We start from the raw sequence: 17,941 nt of genomic DNA, 5'->3' as shown, positions 1-17,941 counted from the left end.
TCTCTTGCAGTGTTTTTGCTTTTCGTGCCTGTGCAATGTTCTTAAAAAATGATTTACCAAAAAAGGTGTTTTCTCATTATTTAAACTGGTAGTTCCATTCAGATTTCACTTGTGTTAATATAGGAAGTTTATATTTCTGTATTTAATTTGGCAAATGCATCCCTTGACAGCTGTGCTCTCTTTCATTTTTTGGTAGGCTGAAGCCATTCATGTGAACCCACTTTTCATTTTGATACCTGCTACCTTGTGTACTTCCTTTGCATTCCTGCTTCCCGTAGCAAACCCAGCCAATGCCATCGTGTTTTCATATGGTCATTTAACAATTATGGACATGGTGAGTTTTAAGCAAAAGTTCTAAAGGGGATTTTTGGCATTCAAAAATTTTGCTTCATTGTCTTGATACATATTTCTGCTTTCCTTTTCCTCTTCTTTAGGTGAAAGCTGGCTTGGGCATTAACATCATCGGAGTTGCTGTAGTTATGCTTGGAATCATGACATGGATAGTGCCTATATTTGATCTCTATACTTACCCAAGTTGGGCACCCAACATCACATCTACAAATGGCACTGGGCTGTAAAAAAAAGTTTCCTTTTATTTTCTCACATGTGGTGAGTCATTTAAAATGCTTTCAGTCACCACAATTATAAGGATCTACATTACTATAAATGCTGTATTTCACAGTCCTAGAGACTGATGATCCAGTCTGAGAGTCTAATCAGGAAGAGTACTAGACTTTCTAAAGATCATAGTTAGATCAGGTTTCTAATCTAGTTCAGCTAGTCTGAATTTTTATATCTTCATGTTATGAAGGAAAAAATAAATGTGCATAGCCATTATCACGGGCAATTTGCCCCCATTCTCAGGGTAGCAGAATAATGAAATTTAGAATTTATTATTTCAAATAAAAATCCTTGTTATTAGTTTTTTGGGGGTTGTCAGAGAGCATGTTGGTTTTCTGTTTTCTAGATTCAAGCTTTGTTTGAAACAGTGTTGATCACAAACAAAAGATCGGGGAGGGGACTGTCTTGAACCCATAGTTTACAGACCAGTCAAAAATGCACAAAAAATGGAGAAGAGCAGCATGACCGCTTACACAGCACTTTATCTCTTAAGCACCTTGTAACCTGGAAGGAGAATGCATGCTTAAGCATATGTTTATCCTCCCAGGACCTCACTAAAATACATTGTTGCTTTTGTAAAAGAAAAAAAAAAATATTTCTCTTGATAGATGTATATTGATTGATCTGAGTTGATCTGTACAAGTTATCATCATACCTCTGCCAAAAGCAGATATATCTCCTTGCGGAATGAAACCATAAGACAGTGCTGAAGATTTAACAGTCAATCTGTCAACCAAGTGAATCTTCACCAGAAGGCTCATGATATCTGCAGGACAGGTGGCAGTTTAAGGTTACTATACTGTGTTAATATTATAATGTTCTAACAAAATAGTGTAATGTGGTCAGAATGTACGTTGGAGTTCAAAGATATCCCCAAATAATTATGTTCTTGGTTGTTACATATTTTTCACCATAAAGACTATAGCTTTACTTGTTGTGAAGATCCATAATAATTTGTAAAGAGCATGTAGTCTGAATGTAGTCTGAATGAAAGCTGCATGTATTTAGATGGGATCATGCCTTGGGGCATCCATATGATACTTGTAAACATCAATCTGTCTTTTAAAGATAGCGTCCATTTTTCCTAACAACAATAACCAAAAAATGCTGTTGGTTTTTGATTAATGGTTTACATTTGTTTTTGGTACTGCATATTTAGAGATGTCAGTCATGACTTCTGTAATGCCAGAATGCAGTGTGTAACCTTGTATATGTAGCTTGCTACCTGTAGCTATTAGTGGCAGGTTCAGCTCCAGTGAATTATTAAAGAAGCACTTTTTCTTAATTAATGATTCTGTGTAAGTATTGAAATAAGTAATGGTGCATGACACCATGCTTTTAAGCCTGATCGAGGCTGCTATCACAATTTTCTTGTGCAGTGGCAGAATAGGGCTATGACCATCACTGGGGAAACCAGGAGCTGCCGCCACACAAATAATGCTTATTGATCCCCTGTAGTAATGATCATCAGTACAGATATACAATGCTTGGCCAAATGAAGTCAGGTACCCGAGGGAAATGCTGATACAAGTAACTAATCCAAGATACAAACTCTGGAATATATCATATGGTATTTTCTCATAAGCATGTGCAGTGCAGGAGCTCATGGCTTGTTCAGACCTTTAGTCCTGAAGGCATAGAGAGGAAGACCAGCAAAGAGTGCTCTTACTTACTTTAAGCTATCACTTTCCAATTTTGTCAGTAATTTCCAATTATTCAAAAGCAGTGGAAACAGTGAATCACAGTATTTCAAGTGGAAGGGGTCTCAGAAGCATCCAGTCTTGCTCAAAGCAAGGTTATTGTCTGTTCAGACCAGGTTACTCAGGGATTTGTCTAGTCATCTTGAAAATCTCCAACATGAAACCCAACATGCACAATTTCCCTGACTAATGTTCTCCAGTGCTTTACTGGCCCTGTGGTGAAATATTTTACCTTTAAACAAATAAGCAAACATATTAATTTCAGGTTAACAGACTCATTATTCTCCCTTTTATTTGGGATAGATACTTTTCTGTTAGTAAAACTGGTTTGGTTTTTTTTTACTTTTTAATGAACCATGAAATGGGGAAGACAGTCCTCTTTGTGGCTTTATGTTCACCACTCCCACTGGATGTTGTATTTTTAATCTCCACAGGTCTGAAATGCAAAGCCTTACAATCATGTGGCAACTGCTGTTTAGCCAAATGAAATCTGTTAACTGCTTCTGAGCTGCCCCCGACTTTTATTAACTTTCCCAAATTGAATTGGCTGCAATTGGTTATAACCTTAGCCTTGAATATGACAATGAGGTCTACAGGTCAATGAATGTACTTCTCCTTTAAATCAGGCTTTGACACCAGTATTCTCTCTTCAAGTTGCATATCTTCATGGAAGAAAATAACCATTTTGCACCAGTTAAGAGAACTCTTGAGAAGCTATCAACCATAAGAAGTGATACAGTTTTCAGTAAAGCTCAAGCTGTTTGTGCTGGTTGATTTTCAGCTGTTCATTTTCTTTACTTTCTGGCTTATTCATAAAATCAGTATGACAACAAAGGCCTGTCATGTCTGAACCATTATAATTCAGACCACAGAATTTCCCTAAGTCATTTTTTCAGGGAAGAAATTATGGTTAAGTATCTTAGTAAACAGGCAAAAATAGTAAAATTTTTTCATGAAGGATGCATTTTTAAAAACTATTTTCACTAAAATTGGTGTATGCAGTGGATAATATACAAAGAGACAAGGAAGAGATTTGTAAAGCCGGTCATCTCTTGGACCTCATGTTTTTGTAATTTGTTAAAATGAAACACAGAATTATATATAAACTTAATTTCAGCAACCAGCATCTTCATTGTGTCATAATATGCTAAGTTAATGACAAAAGTAAATGATTAAACATGTTGGTTTTGGAGACTTTATCTTGCAAGTAAGGCAGTTATGAAAAATGAGGTTGGTAGCACTGGGAAAGTAGGTTCTCAGCAGGATTATTAACTTGTTTTGCTAGAAGTTTAAGGAATGGGTCAGACTCAATGTTTGAGATTATTTGTTATTATTAACTTATTTTTAAAGCTTTTTTAAAGCTTTTAGGAATGTTTTAAGTAAAAATTAACAACCCTGCAGTGCAGGGATTAATATTGATATTTTATTCCCCACCTGAGAGCATTGAAATGGAAGAAAAAGAAATTCAGAATTTGGTGATCTGGGTACCCAAGGAGTGGATTTAGCTTGGACTGCAGGAACAGATCACTATGCTGATCACCAGCAGAAACACACTCTTCATATCTTGCTATTATATTCCTTGCTTTGACCAGAATTTGTATTAGGACAAATGGTGGGAATGCACCTATAATTATTTTAAGAGTTGATTATTATATGATGACATTAACTATTTTTAAATTGCTTTGTTCCTAATTTCCATATAAAAGGTGGTTTTTTTTCTTTGAATCAGATGAGTCTAATCAGTTTACTGTAATAGTACATAGGTAATATTTGTGACTTACTATTTATTTGTGATCCCATTCCCGATGAATTAGAAGGAGCTTTTGCTATGTACTTCACTGGGGATATGTGCCTGGTCTTTGTTCTCCCTTTCTATGGTCATGGAATATTAAGTGTATTTTCACTTTATTTTGGAAGATGTGCATTTACATTAGCAGAAACCAAAAACCATGTATACCCTGGAAATATCTTCTTGACTTTTCTGTTTTACAATCAGGCAATCAGATCAATCTTGCAGCATAAACCCCTCTATGTACTTTTAAATTGAAATGACTGTGTTTGTTTAGTGCCAGGGTCTAGCTTGTTTAAGATCATCCAGCCTATAGCTCAAGGGCTCACTGAAGAGCAGTGCAACACAGCAGCTCAGGAAGAGAGTAGCAAAAAAATTCCTGGATCTTAACAACTCTTTGATTAGGTGTGGATACTAAACCACCTTGCTTGTGAGTAACAACAACAAAAATACTCTTGCATATTTTGTGCAGCTGCTGGCAGGACTGGAAGGCTTCTAGTGAGCCTTTAGAAGTCCAGAAGTTTAGTCCTGCCCTCTCTCCTGCCCTGCCCTTGGCAGCCCACAGCAGGATGCCACTTTCTCTGATGGTGACACCCTGCTGCCCCAGAGCACCTGAGGACATCCCCCAGAGGTCAGGCCTGCACATATATCAGATCACTTTGCAGCTATTAGTCAGAAATTATAATTTCAGTTATCAGCTTAGGTCTTTGTCTCTGCAAACTTCATTTGATGGTTTATGGTTTTAACAATCAATTGAACTGAATTCTTGTCAGTGCTATTCTCTAATACTTTTGCCTTTTGTGTTTGGAAGTTTATGTATGTTATTTTACCTGCACAATGTTCAATTTCTGCACAATTTTACTTTACAATACAAATCTAGTATTTTTAAAATAAATATTTTCTGAATGCTGTTCAGTCCAACATGTTTATCACTTACAAGAGCTAAAGTTGTGATCTGCAAAGAAAAGCTATTTGTCAATAAAGGTGCCTGAGATTTCTTAAACCTTTTTTATTGTTATAGCCCAACTCTTCATATACATGGCAGAGGAAAACAATTGCTGAGAATAATTTAAATTTGCTGGATATTGAAAAAGTTCACTTTTAAAATAATTTTTAAAAGAGAAAGATCTTTCAGCTTTGAAAAGCAGCTGTAAAAAATCTGCTCTCTGCCATGTTCCTGTACAAACACAGAATAAATATATCACAGTCTCAAACAGATTTGGGATTAATAAGAAATTAGAAGGTCAGAAAGCAAGGCATATACCTATGAAAAATAGCTCTTTAGCACCTGGTTTCTGATTCAGGAATAACGAATTTAGGTTAGGATGCTGGAGCAGACCCACAAGGATAGCTGGAAGAGTCACTTCCAAGCATTTCATTTGGTCATCTTTCAGTGGAGGGCCTCAGATTCTGCCATCTTCAGTTGTGGCCAATGTGGAAACTTGAGTGAAAATTTCATCTTGCTGACCTAAGCTTGCAAAATGTCTGTATAAGATGTAGGATAAAAGGTACAGAAGAAGTCTAAAGAATCAGCAAACTGATGCACCCAAAATTATCCAAAATAAAATTCTAGTTAAAAGCATGGTCCTGGAACTCTTGTCCTCATGCATCAATCCAAGAATGCTGCAGGGCATTTTTGTGCATCTTGCTTACTTCCCATAGAGATTTCCATTTTCATCCTCCAACATCCTTTAACAACACAGGAAGCACGAAAACATTTGTGACCCTTCCTCAAATGCTGACTAATTTGAACCCACATCTTTTACATCTCAAGAGAGACTAGTGTTACCAGGATCAGCCTTTTTCTGACAGACCTTAGAGCCAGCAGAGAAAAATTCCAGATCCCCAAATATAGAGCTTGAAGTAAATAGCCTGGGCAATGAGCTGTGAGGGGAAGCTCTGGGTCTGGTGGCTGGGACCACAGTCACACCTCTGCTGTCTCACACTGGTGCCCCCTCCAAGGCACAGGGAGAGACTCTCACCATGGGAGGCTGAGGATAGGAATGTTTTTCTGCAGCTGGAATCTAGTCTCATACCCCACAGAGAGATACAGGCACAGTGGCATTCATAGATGTCTAAATTAGGAATCAATTTGAAAAATCTAAGAGAGTAGTCTAATATTTCCAGGACTAAGCAGGCAGGCAGGCAGATGCACAGATTTTTCTTTGAATATAACTCTTTAGGTAAGTAATCATGCAACAAAAAAAAGTTTCAAAGCCTAAAATAAAGACAGCTGGTTTTCCAGGTCAGGTGCTTACTTTAAAAATGAAGTAAGTGTGATCTAAAACAATATAATTCAACAGGCTAAGAGACAAGACCTTTGTGGTATACAGAGTATCACTGAGGTAAGGTTTTCTTCATCCTGAAAATTTTAATTTATGCTACACTATATGATGTCCATCTTCACCTGTGCTTATCATGAGCATAGATAGCAAAGCAAGCATATGTACTAAAGCTAAAAACCATTAGCATCCTAGGCTAAGTCAGTCTGGAATAACTAAGCCATAAGCATTTGATAGTTTTTACTACTTGTCTCAGCAGAAGTAAACGTTTAAATCTCTTGTATTTTGTAGAACTTGCTTGAATACATAACAAATGGGAAAAGCATTTTCTGCTCTCCTAGATGATTTCTCTGAACAATTTCCCCCTTAAGTTATTTTGAAAAGTTCTGTCTCTTATTGCAAAGAAATAAAAGGAAGAGATGAAGAAAAGAAAATAAATGAGAAGAGCATGGGAGCAAAGAATAAGAAGAGGAAGGAAGAGAGAGGGAGAGAGAGAGAGAGAGAGAGAAGCTAACCTACAATCTGCAGTTCTGAGTCTCACCTTTCAAAACTGGTAATGATCCATGTACAAGACTGACAACTTCTCCTGACATTCTTCATGGATTTGAAAAGTTCAGTTTGCGTAATATAGAAAACCATGTGGTGGCTAGTTCTTTCTTTAGATGTTATTATAATGCATCAGAGGAGAAGGAAATGGATGGCATAGATAGCACTGTAATTTCTCCTGTTCTCACTGTGAAAGCAGATGGAGTTTTGCACCCATTAAGAACAATCCTTCAATTTCAATAAGCCTTTAACCCTTTTCTTAGTTACACTGCATATTTTCAGTGTAGCAACTATTGAATACATGGCTTAGGCAGTACCTCAAGGATGACATTTTTGAACTCCACTCTTGAAATTCTTAGGTGTGGAATCCTCTTTATGTAATAGTGAAGTAAGATTAAAGCCTTATAACTAAAGCTGAACTGCCAGTGCCCTCTTGCAGCCACCTCCCTCCTTACTCTCAAGTTGTATTGCACTTACAGTATGATTTTACAGAACACAAAGAGAAAATAGGTTGTGTTATTCATTATGTTGACAAGGTCAATGAAGGTCACCATATGAAGCTGCCAGGAGCTTAGGAGTTTTCTGCTTCTGCTTCACAGCTGTGATTGGACTAAATCACAGGAAGTCTAAATCTCCTCCTAACTAATCCAAGATGGAAACTTCCATCTGCTCTTATTCCCCTTCAAAGGTGAAAAAGTACAGTAGTAGAGAGATGAACTTGGTCCAGCCAAACAGGTTTTGTTTCTATAATGCTCCCTCAGCAAACCGGGTAGCAACCAAACGCAGCTAAGTGTTAGCTGGACCCTAATCCAACCTCTTCCCATGGATTTTACCTTGCATTGTCACCTGGGAGCACAGCTCCTGGGATGGTTCTCCAGGTTCTCTTCTGACAGTAGATACCCATACAAGAAGCTTGCAGTCCATGGAGGCATCCTCAACTTGGTTCAGTTTCTACAACTGTAGAATGTATATCCCATCAGCACATCTTGGGTCTTCTTCCTTGTCCACATCTGGGAAATGGGAAGCTATCGCTGATTGGAAGCCGTTGAGCTGTTTTCCTGAAAAGTAAACAGTGTTAGAAGAAAAGCAAAAAAATACTAAAAGAAAACAATAGTACTAATTACAGCTAGCTACTGTATTGTGTGGGGCCCTAGCAAAATTATGAGTGTTCTTTTAGGCTAACAAAGCAAATGAAAGTAAAAAACATTTTCAGAGACTGGTGACAGACAACATTAATGAAAGGTTTGAGCTATGTAGATCAGAACTATAGAAAATCCCACTCATTTTACTTTTAAGAATAGCTGTAAGCCCTTGCAGTGTGATTACCCAAGGCTGTGAGCCACATCCTGCTGAAATCCATTTGTAAATAAAATTCATACATAAATAAAATCACATCACTTGATTATGGTTGCAAATTAAATAGAACTGTTTCCCAAGATACGTGCTCCCCTAGGATAAAATAATGACTTTCAGCAGGACCAAGCAATAAATTGCTAGCATTATATTGGCTTCTATCTTAATTGTGAAAGTAACTAAATATCAGTTGGAATGTGAAACTGGTTTGGGCATTTTTCCATATTTTCCTGAGTCTACAAATACCTCAAAGCATAGCAATAGCAAAATGTTTTGGAAGGTACTTATTAAGACAATAAATAGTCTTTGCAATTTTGATTATAGCCAAGATACTTGTATTGTTAATACAAGTAATGAACTTGTATTAATAATACTTGTAAATGCAAAAAGCGTGGCAAAATAATTAAACGTTTTTAATTTGGTTAACATATTAGTATTTGCAGGTGATAATGTTGCTATTAGCTTCAGGAGGTACTGCTCCAGCTGGAAAATAATTCCCCAAAAAAGGTAGTGAGAAAAGAGAACTCCATTCAGATGAATGCCAAGTTCATCTACTTGAGTTTCAGGAAAGAAGACTCTGGTAGCACAGGAAGTTGTATAATATAGATTCCAATCCATGACATATAATTTAATTTTTTCTCACATAAAGTAGCCATGTCTCAGCTGGAACCAGAGGATGTGGTGACCAATTGATCAATGCTCTCTGTAATGGTTTATTTTGTGTCTGTGTTTAACATTTTAGCTGCCATTCTGTCACTTATTCGGACTTCAGCTCTCTAAGATGTTTCTGTAAGTTCCTGAGCATGATGCCAGGAACTTAGATGTTTCTGTAAGTTCCTGAGCATGATGCCAGTGGCCAGTCATGGATAGATCAGCACAGAGACAACTTATCCTTTACCCAGTAGATGAGTCTGACAAGTGTTACTGCTCATGTAATTATCTGTATATAGAAGCAGCATTTCCTTTGTGAAGTTCAGTATCCTAAGTTCCCAGATGCCCAGAATATTTGATGCCCAGTTCCCAGATGCCCAGAAATATTGACAAAATTAGGTATGGAAAAGTCTTATGTTCAAAAAGTTATGTATGTTTTAAGCAAATGTATTTATCTGACAGAGGAAAGTTTTCAGTGGGATATCTGCCTAGTGGGTTCTTCATCATTAGACAGTTTTTAATTTCTAAATCACTTGAGTATTTTATAATAATTATTTTTTAAAATTTTGTTCATTTGTTTATGCTTTTCTGGACATTTTGCACTGTATTCACATCTCTTCTAAACCCAGGTGCCACAGAGGTGGAGGCCTGTTAGGGTTCAATCATATATAGGCAGGCATTCCTGATAAATCTAGATAAAGCCCCATCAGCTCCGAGTTCGGTAATCCACACTCCTTTTCTACATCCCAAAATGCAGTTTATGCCAGTTTTTAATTCCTTTTGGTGAAGCATATTTCTCTGCTTATGAACCACTGCAGACTCTGGACTTTTTCAATCCTACTTGTGTCCAGGTAAGAAGTCCTTAACTTCATTAAGTTCATTTCATTGGAATCCTTCATGGGGAACCTTCAGAAAATCTTTATCCTCACCTAGTTCAACAAGGCCAAGAGCACGGTGCTGCTCCTGGATTGGAGCAAATCCCAATATCAATACAAACTGGGGGATGAATGGATTTAGAGTAACCTTGCTGACAAAGGGCAATGATTTCAAATGAAGGAGGGGAGACTTACATTGGATATAAGGAAGAAAGTCTTTATCAAGAGGGTGGTGGGGCACTGAAGCTGTGCAGAGAAGCTGTGGATGTCTCAGCCCTGGAAATTCTCAAGACCAGGTGGAGCTTTGACTGCATTTCAAAATATTTACTCAATTTAGCTACACAGTTTTGAATTCTAAATTTGTCTCCAAACAGACCACAACCCACAAAACATTTCTGTTACCTGTAGGTTTTATTATATCAGTCCCTTACATGTTATCTAAATCACTGATTAAACTAATGCTACAGGAATCCAGAACCAAAATTTTCTCAAAGATATATATCTACTAGATACATGCCTCCACTGTTTTTGGCAAATGACCCTTGTTTTTTTAAGCACAGATTTTGGACACACTATATATGTGTTCTACCTACACTATGTAACTTTCTTGTAGGTCCTATCACTCTAAATTACTTAGGAGAATGCAGTGAAACAAAACCCTTACTAAACCTAAGATACATTGCTTTTATTGCTTCTTAATTTACTTGCTGCATAGTCAGAGAAGACGTTGCTTTTTCTGGCATGACTGGCTTTTGAAAAACTAGTGTTGGCTGTTTCTTACCAAGTTATTATCATCTAAATATTTAAAATTGGTTATTTGATTGCTAAAATAGGATTCTGTGTATCCAAGTGAGCCTGACACATTTAGTTGCTCATTATTTACTCATGTCAGACCTTGCTGTGTACTTTCTCACAAAGAAGTGATCATTCAGAAATTGTTTCATGTAGATTCCTGAAATATTCAAGAGCATAATTCAATAAATTATCTCTGGTTTGAGTCCATCATATCTGTTCAAATGTCCTTCACCTGTTCTTTTTCTATTCTGGATTGCTTTCCATACCCTTTATAATTCCCATTTATTGAGCATTGGTTACAACTGACTTTTTAATGAAAATTTATAAAGAAGTAAAAGGTCAGAAGTTTTTCTCTTCTTGGTGACATACTGACTACATCTCTTACCCCGTAAGCTATGGCCTAGACTTTATACTCCTTCAAATTTGTTTGTTAAACAATATTCTGTTGTATCTTTTATGTTCTTTGCTACTAGAAATGCATTTTGAATACTGGCTGTGGAGGGTTCTGGAAAGACAAGAACCAATGAGCAAGTACCAGTAAGCAGTCCTAGTTCATGGCTCCTGCTCAGCTTGGTGTCACTGTGTGTGCCAGGCAGCAGAAGCATGCACATTATCAGACAGCTAAACATTGGCACACTGCAATTGCAAAAGTCATGGGAGCTCAGATGTTGTACCCTTTATGAGTCTGTTCCACAAAGGTGCACAGAAGTGGAATGGATGTGATTTGTCACTAATTTTTTAATGCAGACAGAAGGTCCTTACATTCAATTCAGCTGAGAAAATAGAAATTATTCTCCAGATTACTTTATGTTTAATGTTTTACATTAAGTTCAATGCTTTTGTTTTTACTTCAAATATGGCTGTCACATGGTATAAGCTATGGCTTTTCTTTACCTCATTTCTTTCTTATTGGGCCACCCATGATAAAGAAATCTTGCTAAAATGGAAATAGAAGAAACCTTCTCGGTGTGAAGAGACACATTAATGGGCTTTCTGGCACTTCATGTGTTTGTGCTTCAGGATGTACAACATTATGGAAATAAATATTCAGGAGCATGTTGGAAGTTCTTTAAACATCTGAGCATAAAATTAAAGCCATGTATGTAGGATATAATGGAGTAGCAGTTTTGTCTTCTCTTTCTGAGAAGCATCTGTATGTATCCAGTTTTTCTGACTTCATAGAACCTTGTTGAAGTGCCTCCAAGAAGCAAACAATAGCATCTAAAATATTTCAGGAAGCAATCATAGCACCATAATAAATACTAACCTATCTCAGGGGTAAAGGTCACTAAATCTATTAGGGCCATTGAGCTTTGCCTGCTGATATTTCCAATTCCTCTAACTGATTTCCTTATTATTTTTAAGATAGGTAACATAATTTGACCTTAAATTTATTAATGGTCTCTGCCACTAATTAGACTACAGGTAGCAGTTAGAAAAACACAGGATAGATAATACTAAATAATTATGCAAAGACTTTCTGCAGTTTCAGTTTTAATTGGCATTGCCTCAGCTAATTGCAGCTAAGTGAAGTTAATATGCAACATTACATATTCAGCTATAAATATATTTGTATCAGAGGCTTTCCATGGATCTATGAAAAAATAATAACTGATATTCATGGAGCAACATGAGAATCACCACTCAGGTCTCACTAGGAAAGGGATTGTGTATAGAATTTGTGTAGTGTCTAAGAGAGGATCATGAGATAGGGGCCATGGGCTTCTCTTCACTGTTTTTCTGCGGTTTCATTCTAACCAGTAGCTCAACTTGCAAGTTCTTTTTTTAACAAATACTATTGAAGATATGGAATAAAAACACTCTCACAATCTTCTAGGAGATTGCTGACATTCAAAATAAGTTGCTCAATATTATCCAAGATAGAATGAGTAGTTTTATTGGAACAAGGTGAAAAAAACAGAGAAAATGTGCTGAAATTTTCACCATATTCTTTTGTTAAAACTATGCATACTCAAGTTCAAGATGATGTCATAATGCCATCTATTTCCTAGTGTAGGAAATAGATGGCATAGTCAGTAGCAAAGTCAAATAAGGTTAATTGTTTCCCAGACTGAGAAATAGCTGTAGGTGAAGGAGCCTCTTCCTGAGACAGTAGAGTGCAGTGAAAATAAACATGATCCCTAGACCTCATGGTTTAAAGCTAAAGAAGTAAAAGAAAACCTGAAACAGTTACAGAAAACATCAAATCCTTTTTAGCATCTAAAGCAAGGAATCCTGTAAGCTTCCCTAATGGGTGGCTTTCTTCCCTTGCTCATTCAGTTTCCAGCTACTTTTTACAAAAACAATCTTCTGTTTTCTCACTTTCCTTTTATCCAGAAGGAAAAGTTCAAGCACATGCACAAAGAGGTGGCAATTGTCTGGAGAGACCTCAGGAGACTAGATTAGGTTTTGGCTGACCTTGCACAGATGTCCACAAAACAATAGGAATGCTCTATTGTACCAAATTGCCACATATGAATAAATCCCAAATTTCCAATAACCCTAATAACTGCTTGGTCAATGTTGCTTTTCCTTTTCCAGCTGGAATCAGGGTAAATTCCACCCTCCTGCCCCCTGCACCCCCCAGGAGTGCTAGCATGCAGAGATGCAAAGAAAGAATTCTTACTTTTTAAAGACACTATCTTCTTGAAACATCCCTTGAAGATATAGCACTGAGAGAACCTCGCCATTGTAAAAATAAACATCTAATAGGGTCACATGCAGCAAACTAAGACAGATGTCTGTAAATAAATACAGTTTATTCACAGAATATAGTTTAATTTAATAGTCCTGGTTTTTTGACAAATCACTGTCTTTTTACCAAAGGAAGAATTACTGCTCCCTGGGAATTTAAGACTGTGCTATTTGTTAGTCATTAAATACAAGAACTATTAATGTGACTTATAGAACTTAAAGCCTAATGGTGACTTCAACAATCTAATACAACAATCTGTCTTGTTGGCCCTTAAAGATTCTAGGCATATGAATTTTCCCTTTAATACATTTAACACCAATAACTCTTACCATCCATAGGCTGTACGCTGTTTGGAAAGATCATGGCTCTTTCATTGTCCTTTCTTCACCCAAGGGAAGATATCTAAATGTGAGTTTACCTGGGAAGGAATTAAAATGTTGTGGTAAGGTGCATTCTTGTTGTTATCCTAGTTGTTTGGTTTGAAGCTGGATGGGAAAAGTATCCTTTCACTTCATAAAAGGTAAGGGAAAAAAATAGTAGCTGCTGGCATTTATGGTAAGCAAATGACAGATGTGAAAATCTAATAATGCGTTCCTAACAAGATGGGAGAATTAAAGATATATTCACAGACAGCATCTACAGGAATCCTCTTCTAGTAAAGTTATGGCAATGAAAAATTTCCATAACAGAAATGCACATTAGCACTCCCTTTTGTTCTGTTCTCTTTATCAAATACATATTCAGAAGTGAATTATTATTTATCTGGCTTTTAGATTGTAGAGAGTACAACAATTTTGCTATTTGTTTAGCACTGAAAAAATGGGGAAAAATGTATAATCGATGTGTATCTTCAATACATATTGGTAAAATAATATGTTGGAATCAACTGCATACAGGTGTCTTTGAGAAGCAGCAGGATAGTATTGTCAAACTGCTTATCATTGTCTTGTTCCACTGTGCTGCTGGGTATTCTGGCTTGAAACCAGGACACCCTGTCCTTAAAATTACCAATGTGTAAGTGCTTTGCTGGGTAGTGGCCAGCGATACCAGGCCAGATAAAGTCCACTGAGCTTTTAATATTGCATTTGTATAGATAAAATTTACAGATAACATCTGTTGGATATACTCAAGAGTATCTTAATTTGTTCATCATATTTGGGAACCTGCCCAAGTGTTTTTCTTTCTCTCTGTCATAAATAGATTTACTCTGAACACCATGATATTTATTTATTTAAATTCCACCTGTCCTGTAGGGGATCCAACTGCCTGACAGGACCAGGGCTTTAAAAATGACAAGCCTAAGTATCTGTAAAAAGATATATTCTCTTTCAGTAGTAGTGATGATATTTTTATGCTCCAAGACCTTTATGCTCTAAGATCTAACTTACGGGGTTTTTGGGTTGTTTTCTGCTTTTCTTCATGATCTTGGAGAGTGCAATTACATAAATGAGAGGAAAAATGAGGTAATACTTTTTCAAAACTTATCTTAAAACTGTAAAATGATGCCAGAAGCAATTATTCTCCTGCTTTCCCTTTTCTTTGACTCCTATCCCTCATGTGTCTTTGTATTTTTTTTTTGGCTTGGCCAACCTCTGAGCTGCTTACACGCTTCACGCAAACAATTCATGAAACCAAAATTAGTCTGAACTGATATTTAAATATTTAATGACCTGGATCCAGAGGCACACATGAATTTCTGCTACATAACCCCCAAAACAATACTTTTCATGGTAGGGAGCTTGAGAGATAAATTTTAAATAAACAGGGAGGTCTGTTTAATATCATGGAATAGCCTTGAAAAGGATGCTGTGGCACAGCCAAACTGGAGGTAAGGATGATACCAGAACTGCAATAGAAACCAATAGCTCTTGCACACTTAGTTTAAATTTTATAAATTTAAAAGTCAAGACTGCTTTTCTATTAGAAAAGTCCAAAAGACCATTAATGTTTGCCAAGGAGTATTTTCCTTACAATTGCATTAATACTTGTGATATGCCTTAAAGAAAAAAAATAATGCACAAAGGCAACTGGGAAATCTTCTCCAAGTCCTGCTGAATGTCCATCAGCAGTGATGCATTAGGTGGGACAGCCTTCCTGCTCCCAGGCTTCCCCAGACTCCTAACGTGGCCTTGGAGAGATCCCTCAGCTTTTGCATGGGCAGGAGGAAATATTCTCCATGGGCTGCTCCCAATTAAACATAATAAACAAACAGATATGTGAGTACATGTTTAGACCATTGCAGTGACCACGCTCTGATGTTACAGAGGTCCACCTGAGCTTTCTATCACAAATAAATTAATCAAGAACAGCTCATCTATATAAAAATGTTATTCCTGCCGTGCAGCCAGGACCCATGCTGTCTGCAATATAGCGATCAGTCAAATCAGTTCTGTTGAAAATTAAAACTGCCTGAAGGCAGCTTTATTTCATCTAAATAACTTTTTCACATCTTCATATAAAATGATAAAGAGAGACTTTAGGCATGCTACTGGTTTTAACTGAGTTTATTTAAAGCAGATTTGTAGCATCATTTGGACATTGGCCCCTTCTTTACATACACAAAATAAATAATTCATTTTCAAATCCAGAGCTGCTGCTCAAACTAAATTAAAATCTGAGTTTCACCAAGTACAGGCTTAAGTAGGAGCTGAGACATTTAAAATCCTGGTATTGAAATAGAGAGATACTTTTCTCTGCATGAAATTCTTTGCCCTACATTTTAGCCAGTTACAGTAGAGGTCTTTCAATTAATCCTCTTTTCTGGAGCTCCTATCTAGTTGCAAGGGGGAGAGAGAGATGCCCATAGAAGAAGATTCATTTGACTTAGCAGCTATCCTACAAAGCAGAGCTTCAGCCCTCTGAAATGACTTCTAGAGGCAAGGGAGAGACACCCACTAGAGGATGCTTCAGTCAAGATGTTTAACAGTAAAATAGCTAAAAGTTTAGCCTACTCCAAACTATTGCCTCAGGATATTTATCAAAACCATCCAAAAAACATCAGCTGATTAAACCTGGTGGCAAATGTCTGGGTTCTCCACAGCTGCTGGCAGGTGCAGAGGATGTCTGTGCAGTGCAGACCCCAACCCCTCAATACTATCAGACAGGGCTGTGGTCTGGGAACAAAATTAGTAGCTGTAGACCTACTGGTTATTGTCTTCTCCATTTTATTGGAGAAGACAATAAAAGTTACTAAGTACTAAATTGCTCTAAATACTCTGCTTGGAATGCCACTGTGATACAGAGCTTATTACTGGGTCTTTATTATTCCCTTTTGGCAATTCCTTAAGTGCAATTTCTGCCTTAAGATAAGTAGAAGAAGCAACTGACAGTCAGTAAACTATGGCAATTTTCAGGGAATCTATGACTCCTGAAGTGATCATTGTCAGTTGGTTTAAATTACAGAAATCTTTACGCTATACTGCCCGTATCTGGATTTCTCAGGTTATGAGAAAAAAAAATAAATCAAGGCTATTTTCTCCTCTGCTCAGCAAAAGAACAGGAAAAATTATCCCTGTAGGTTAGGTTAAGACAAAAAAAAAAGAAAAGCAATAAAACAAAACCAAATTTCTCATTAATTTTGTTCATATGAGAAAGACGTCAAAATCATAATTAATGATGTTAGAATCTTTTAGATACGGTCTCCAGGGCTGTGGAAAACAGAGATGTGTATGGCATCATACAACTCACACCAAGGTCAACTTGCTCCAAACACTATCCTATCAACCCAGATTCACAAAGGCAGTCCAACTGAAGGAGTCCTAAAGTCATTACTGATTGTTCAGTGTTTCAAGTTACATGCTCTGAGAAATAAGTTTTAAACCCATAGCAGGGCTATAACATTCCTGGCACCATGAAGACAAGCTGGGATGACTCCTGTGACTGCAGTGTTGGAATGGAAGGATCCAGCTCTCTAGGAAAGACAGGTGGGGGTAATGAGTGGATGGAGCTGCCTTCTACATCAATGAACAGCTGGAGGGCCTCGAGCTCCACATGGGAATGGGAGAGTTGGCTGAAAGTTTGTGAGTGAAGATCAAAGGGAGAGCAGGGACAAGTGACACTGTAGGTGAGTCTGCTACAGTCTATAGTCTGCCTGACCAGGCAGGCTGAGTGGAGGAGGACCTCCATGGACAGGTAGGAGTGGCCCCACCTTCACAAGCCCTGGTGCCCATGGGGAACTTTAACAATAGTTCTTGAAGGAACAACACAGTGGGACATAACCAATCCTTTTCCAAGTGCTAGAGGAGCCTACAAGGAGAGGTGCTATGCTGGACCTTTTTCTCACCAACATGGAGGGAGGGGCTGGTGGAGAACGTGAAGATCAAGGGCAGCCTGGGCTGCAGAGACTGAAACAGCAGAAGTCCATCCTAAGATACTCAGGAGAGCAGGGAGTTTGCCCAGTAAGCTCCCTACCCTGAATGGAGCATCCATGCTCCATCCAGGGTAGCATGGGTGTCAAAAGCAACAAGAAAACTTCTATAGGCACATTGGTGATTAAGTGAAGACTAGGGAAAATAAAGGTCCTGTCCAGAAGGAAATGGGAAACTGATTTACCTGGGATACAGAAAAAGCTGAAGTACTCAAAGTTTTTGCTTCAATCCTCACTGGCAAATGCTCTAGCCATGCTGCCCAAGTCA

The 17,941-nt window shown here is 37.5% G+C and overlaps 1 protein-coding gene and 1 long non-coding RNA gene across 6 annotated transcripts in view; one reads left to right on the top strand and one right to left on the bottom strand.

Annotated features, from left to right (window-relative positions):
* Positions 1 to 5,025, top strand: part of SLC13A1 (solute carrier family 13 member 1) — a 51,556-nt gene extending 46,531 nt beyond the window's left edge. For 4 of the 5 annotated variants that reach the window (XM_071423762.1, XM_071423764.1, XM_071423761.1 and 1 more), the window contains 2 exons: positions 197 to 334; positions 435 to 5,025. In XM_071423762.1, coding sequence (XP_071279863.1) covers positions 197 to 334; positions 435 to 578 — 282 coding nt within the window. In that variant the 3' untranslated portion in view covers positions 579 to 5,025. The remainder of the gene's footprint in view (positions 1 to 196; positions 335 to 434) is intronic. The other variant, XM_071423763.1, reaches the window with a different exon arrangement.
* The window catches only part of LOC139588421 (uncharacterized), a 43,120-nt gene extending 29,406 nt beyond the window's left edge, over positions 1 to 13,714 (bottom strand). The window contains exons 1-3 of the long non-coding RNA XR_011678669.1: positions 13,637 to 13,714; positions 13,239 to 13,294; positions 7,772 to 7,996 (exon numbers count right to left, since the gene is read on the bottom strand). This is a non-coding gene — a long non-coding RNA (uncharacterized lncRNA). The remainder of the gene's footprint in view (positions 1 to 7,771; positions 7,997 to 13,238; positions 13,295 to 13,636) is intronic.
* Positions 13,715 to 17,941: the final 4,227 nt, after the last annotated feature.

The sequence above is a fragment of the Agelaius tricolor genome, unplaced genomic scaffold, assembly GCF_023055355.1.
Source record: "Agelaius tricolor isolate 1412-34295 unplaced genomic scaffold, bAgeTri1.0.p SCAF_3, whole genome shotgun sequence".
In the NCBI taxonomy this organism is placed as follows: Eukaryota; Metazoa; Chordata; class Aves; order Passeriformes; family Icteridae; genus Agelaius; species Agelaius tricolor.
Note: the sequence above shows the minus strand (reverse complement) of the source record. Positions and strands in the feature narration are given on the sequence as shown.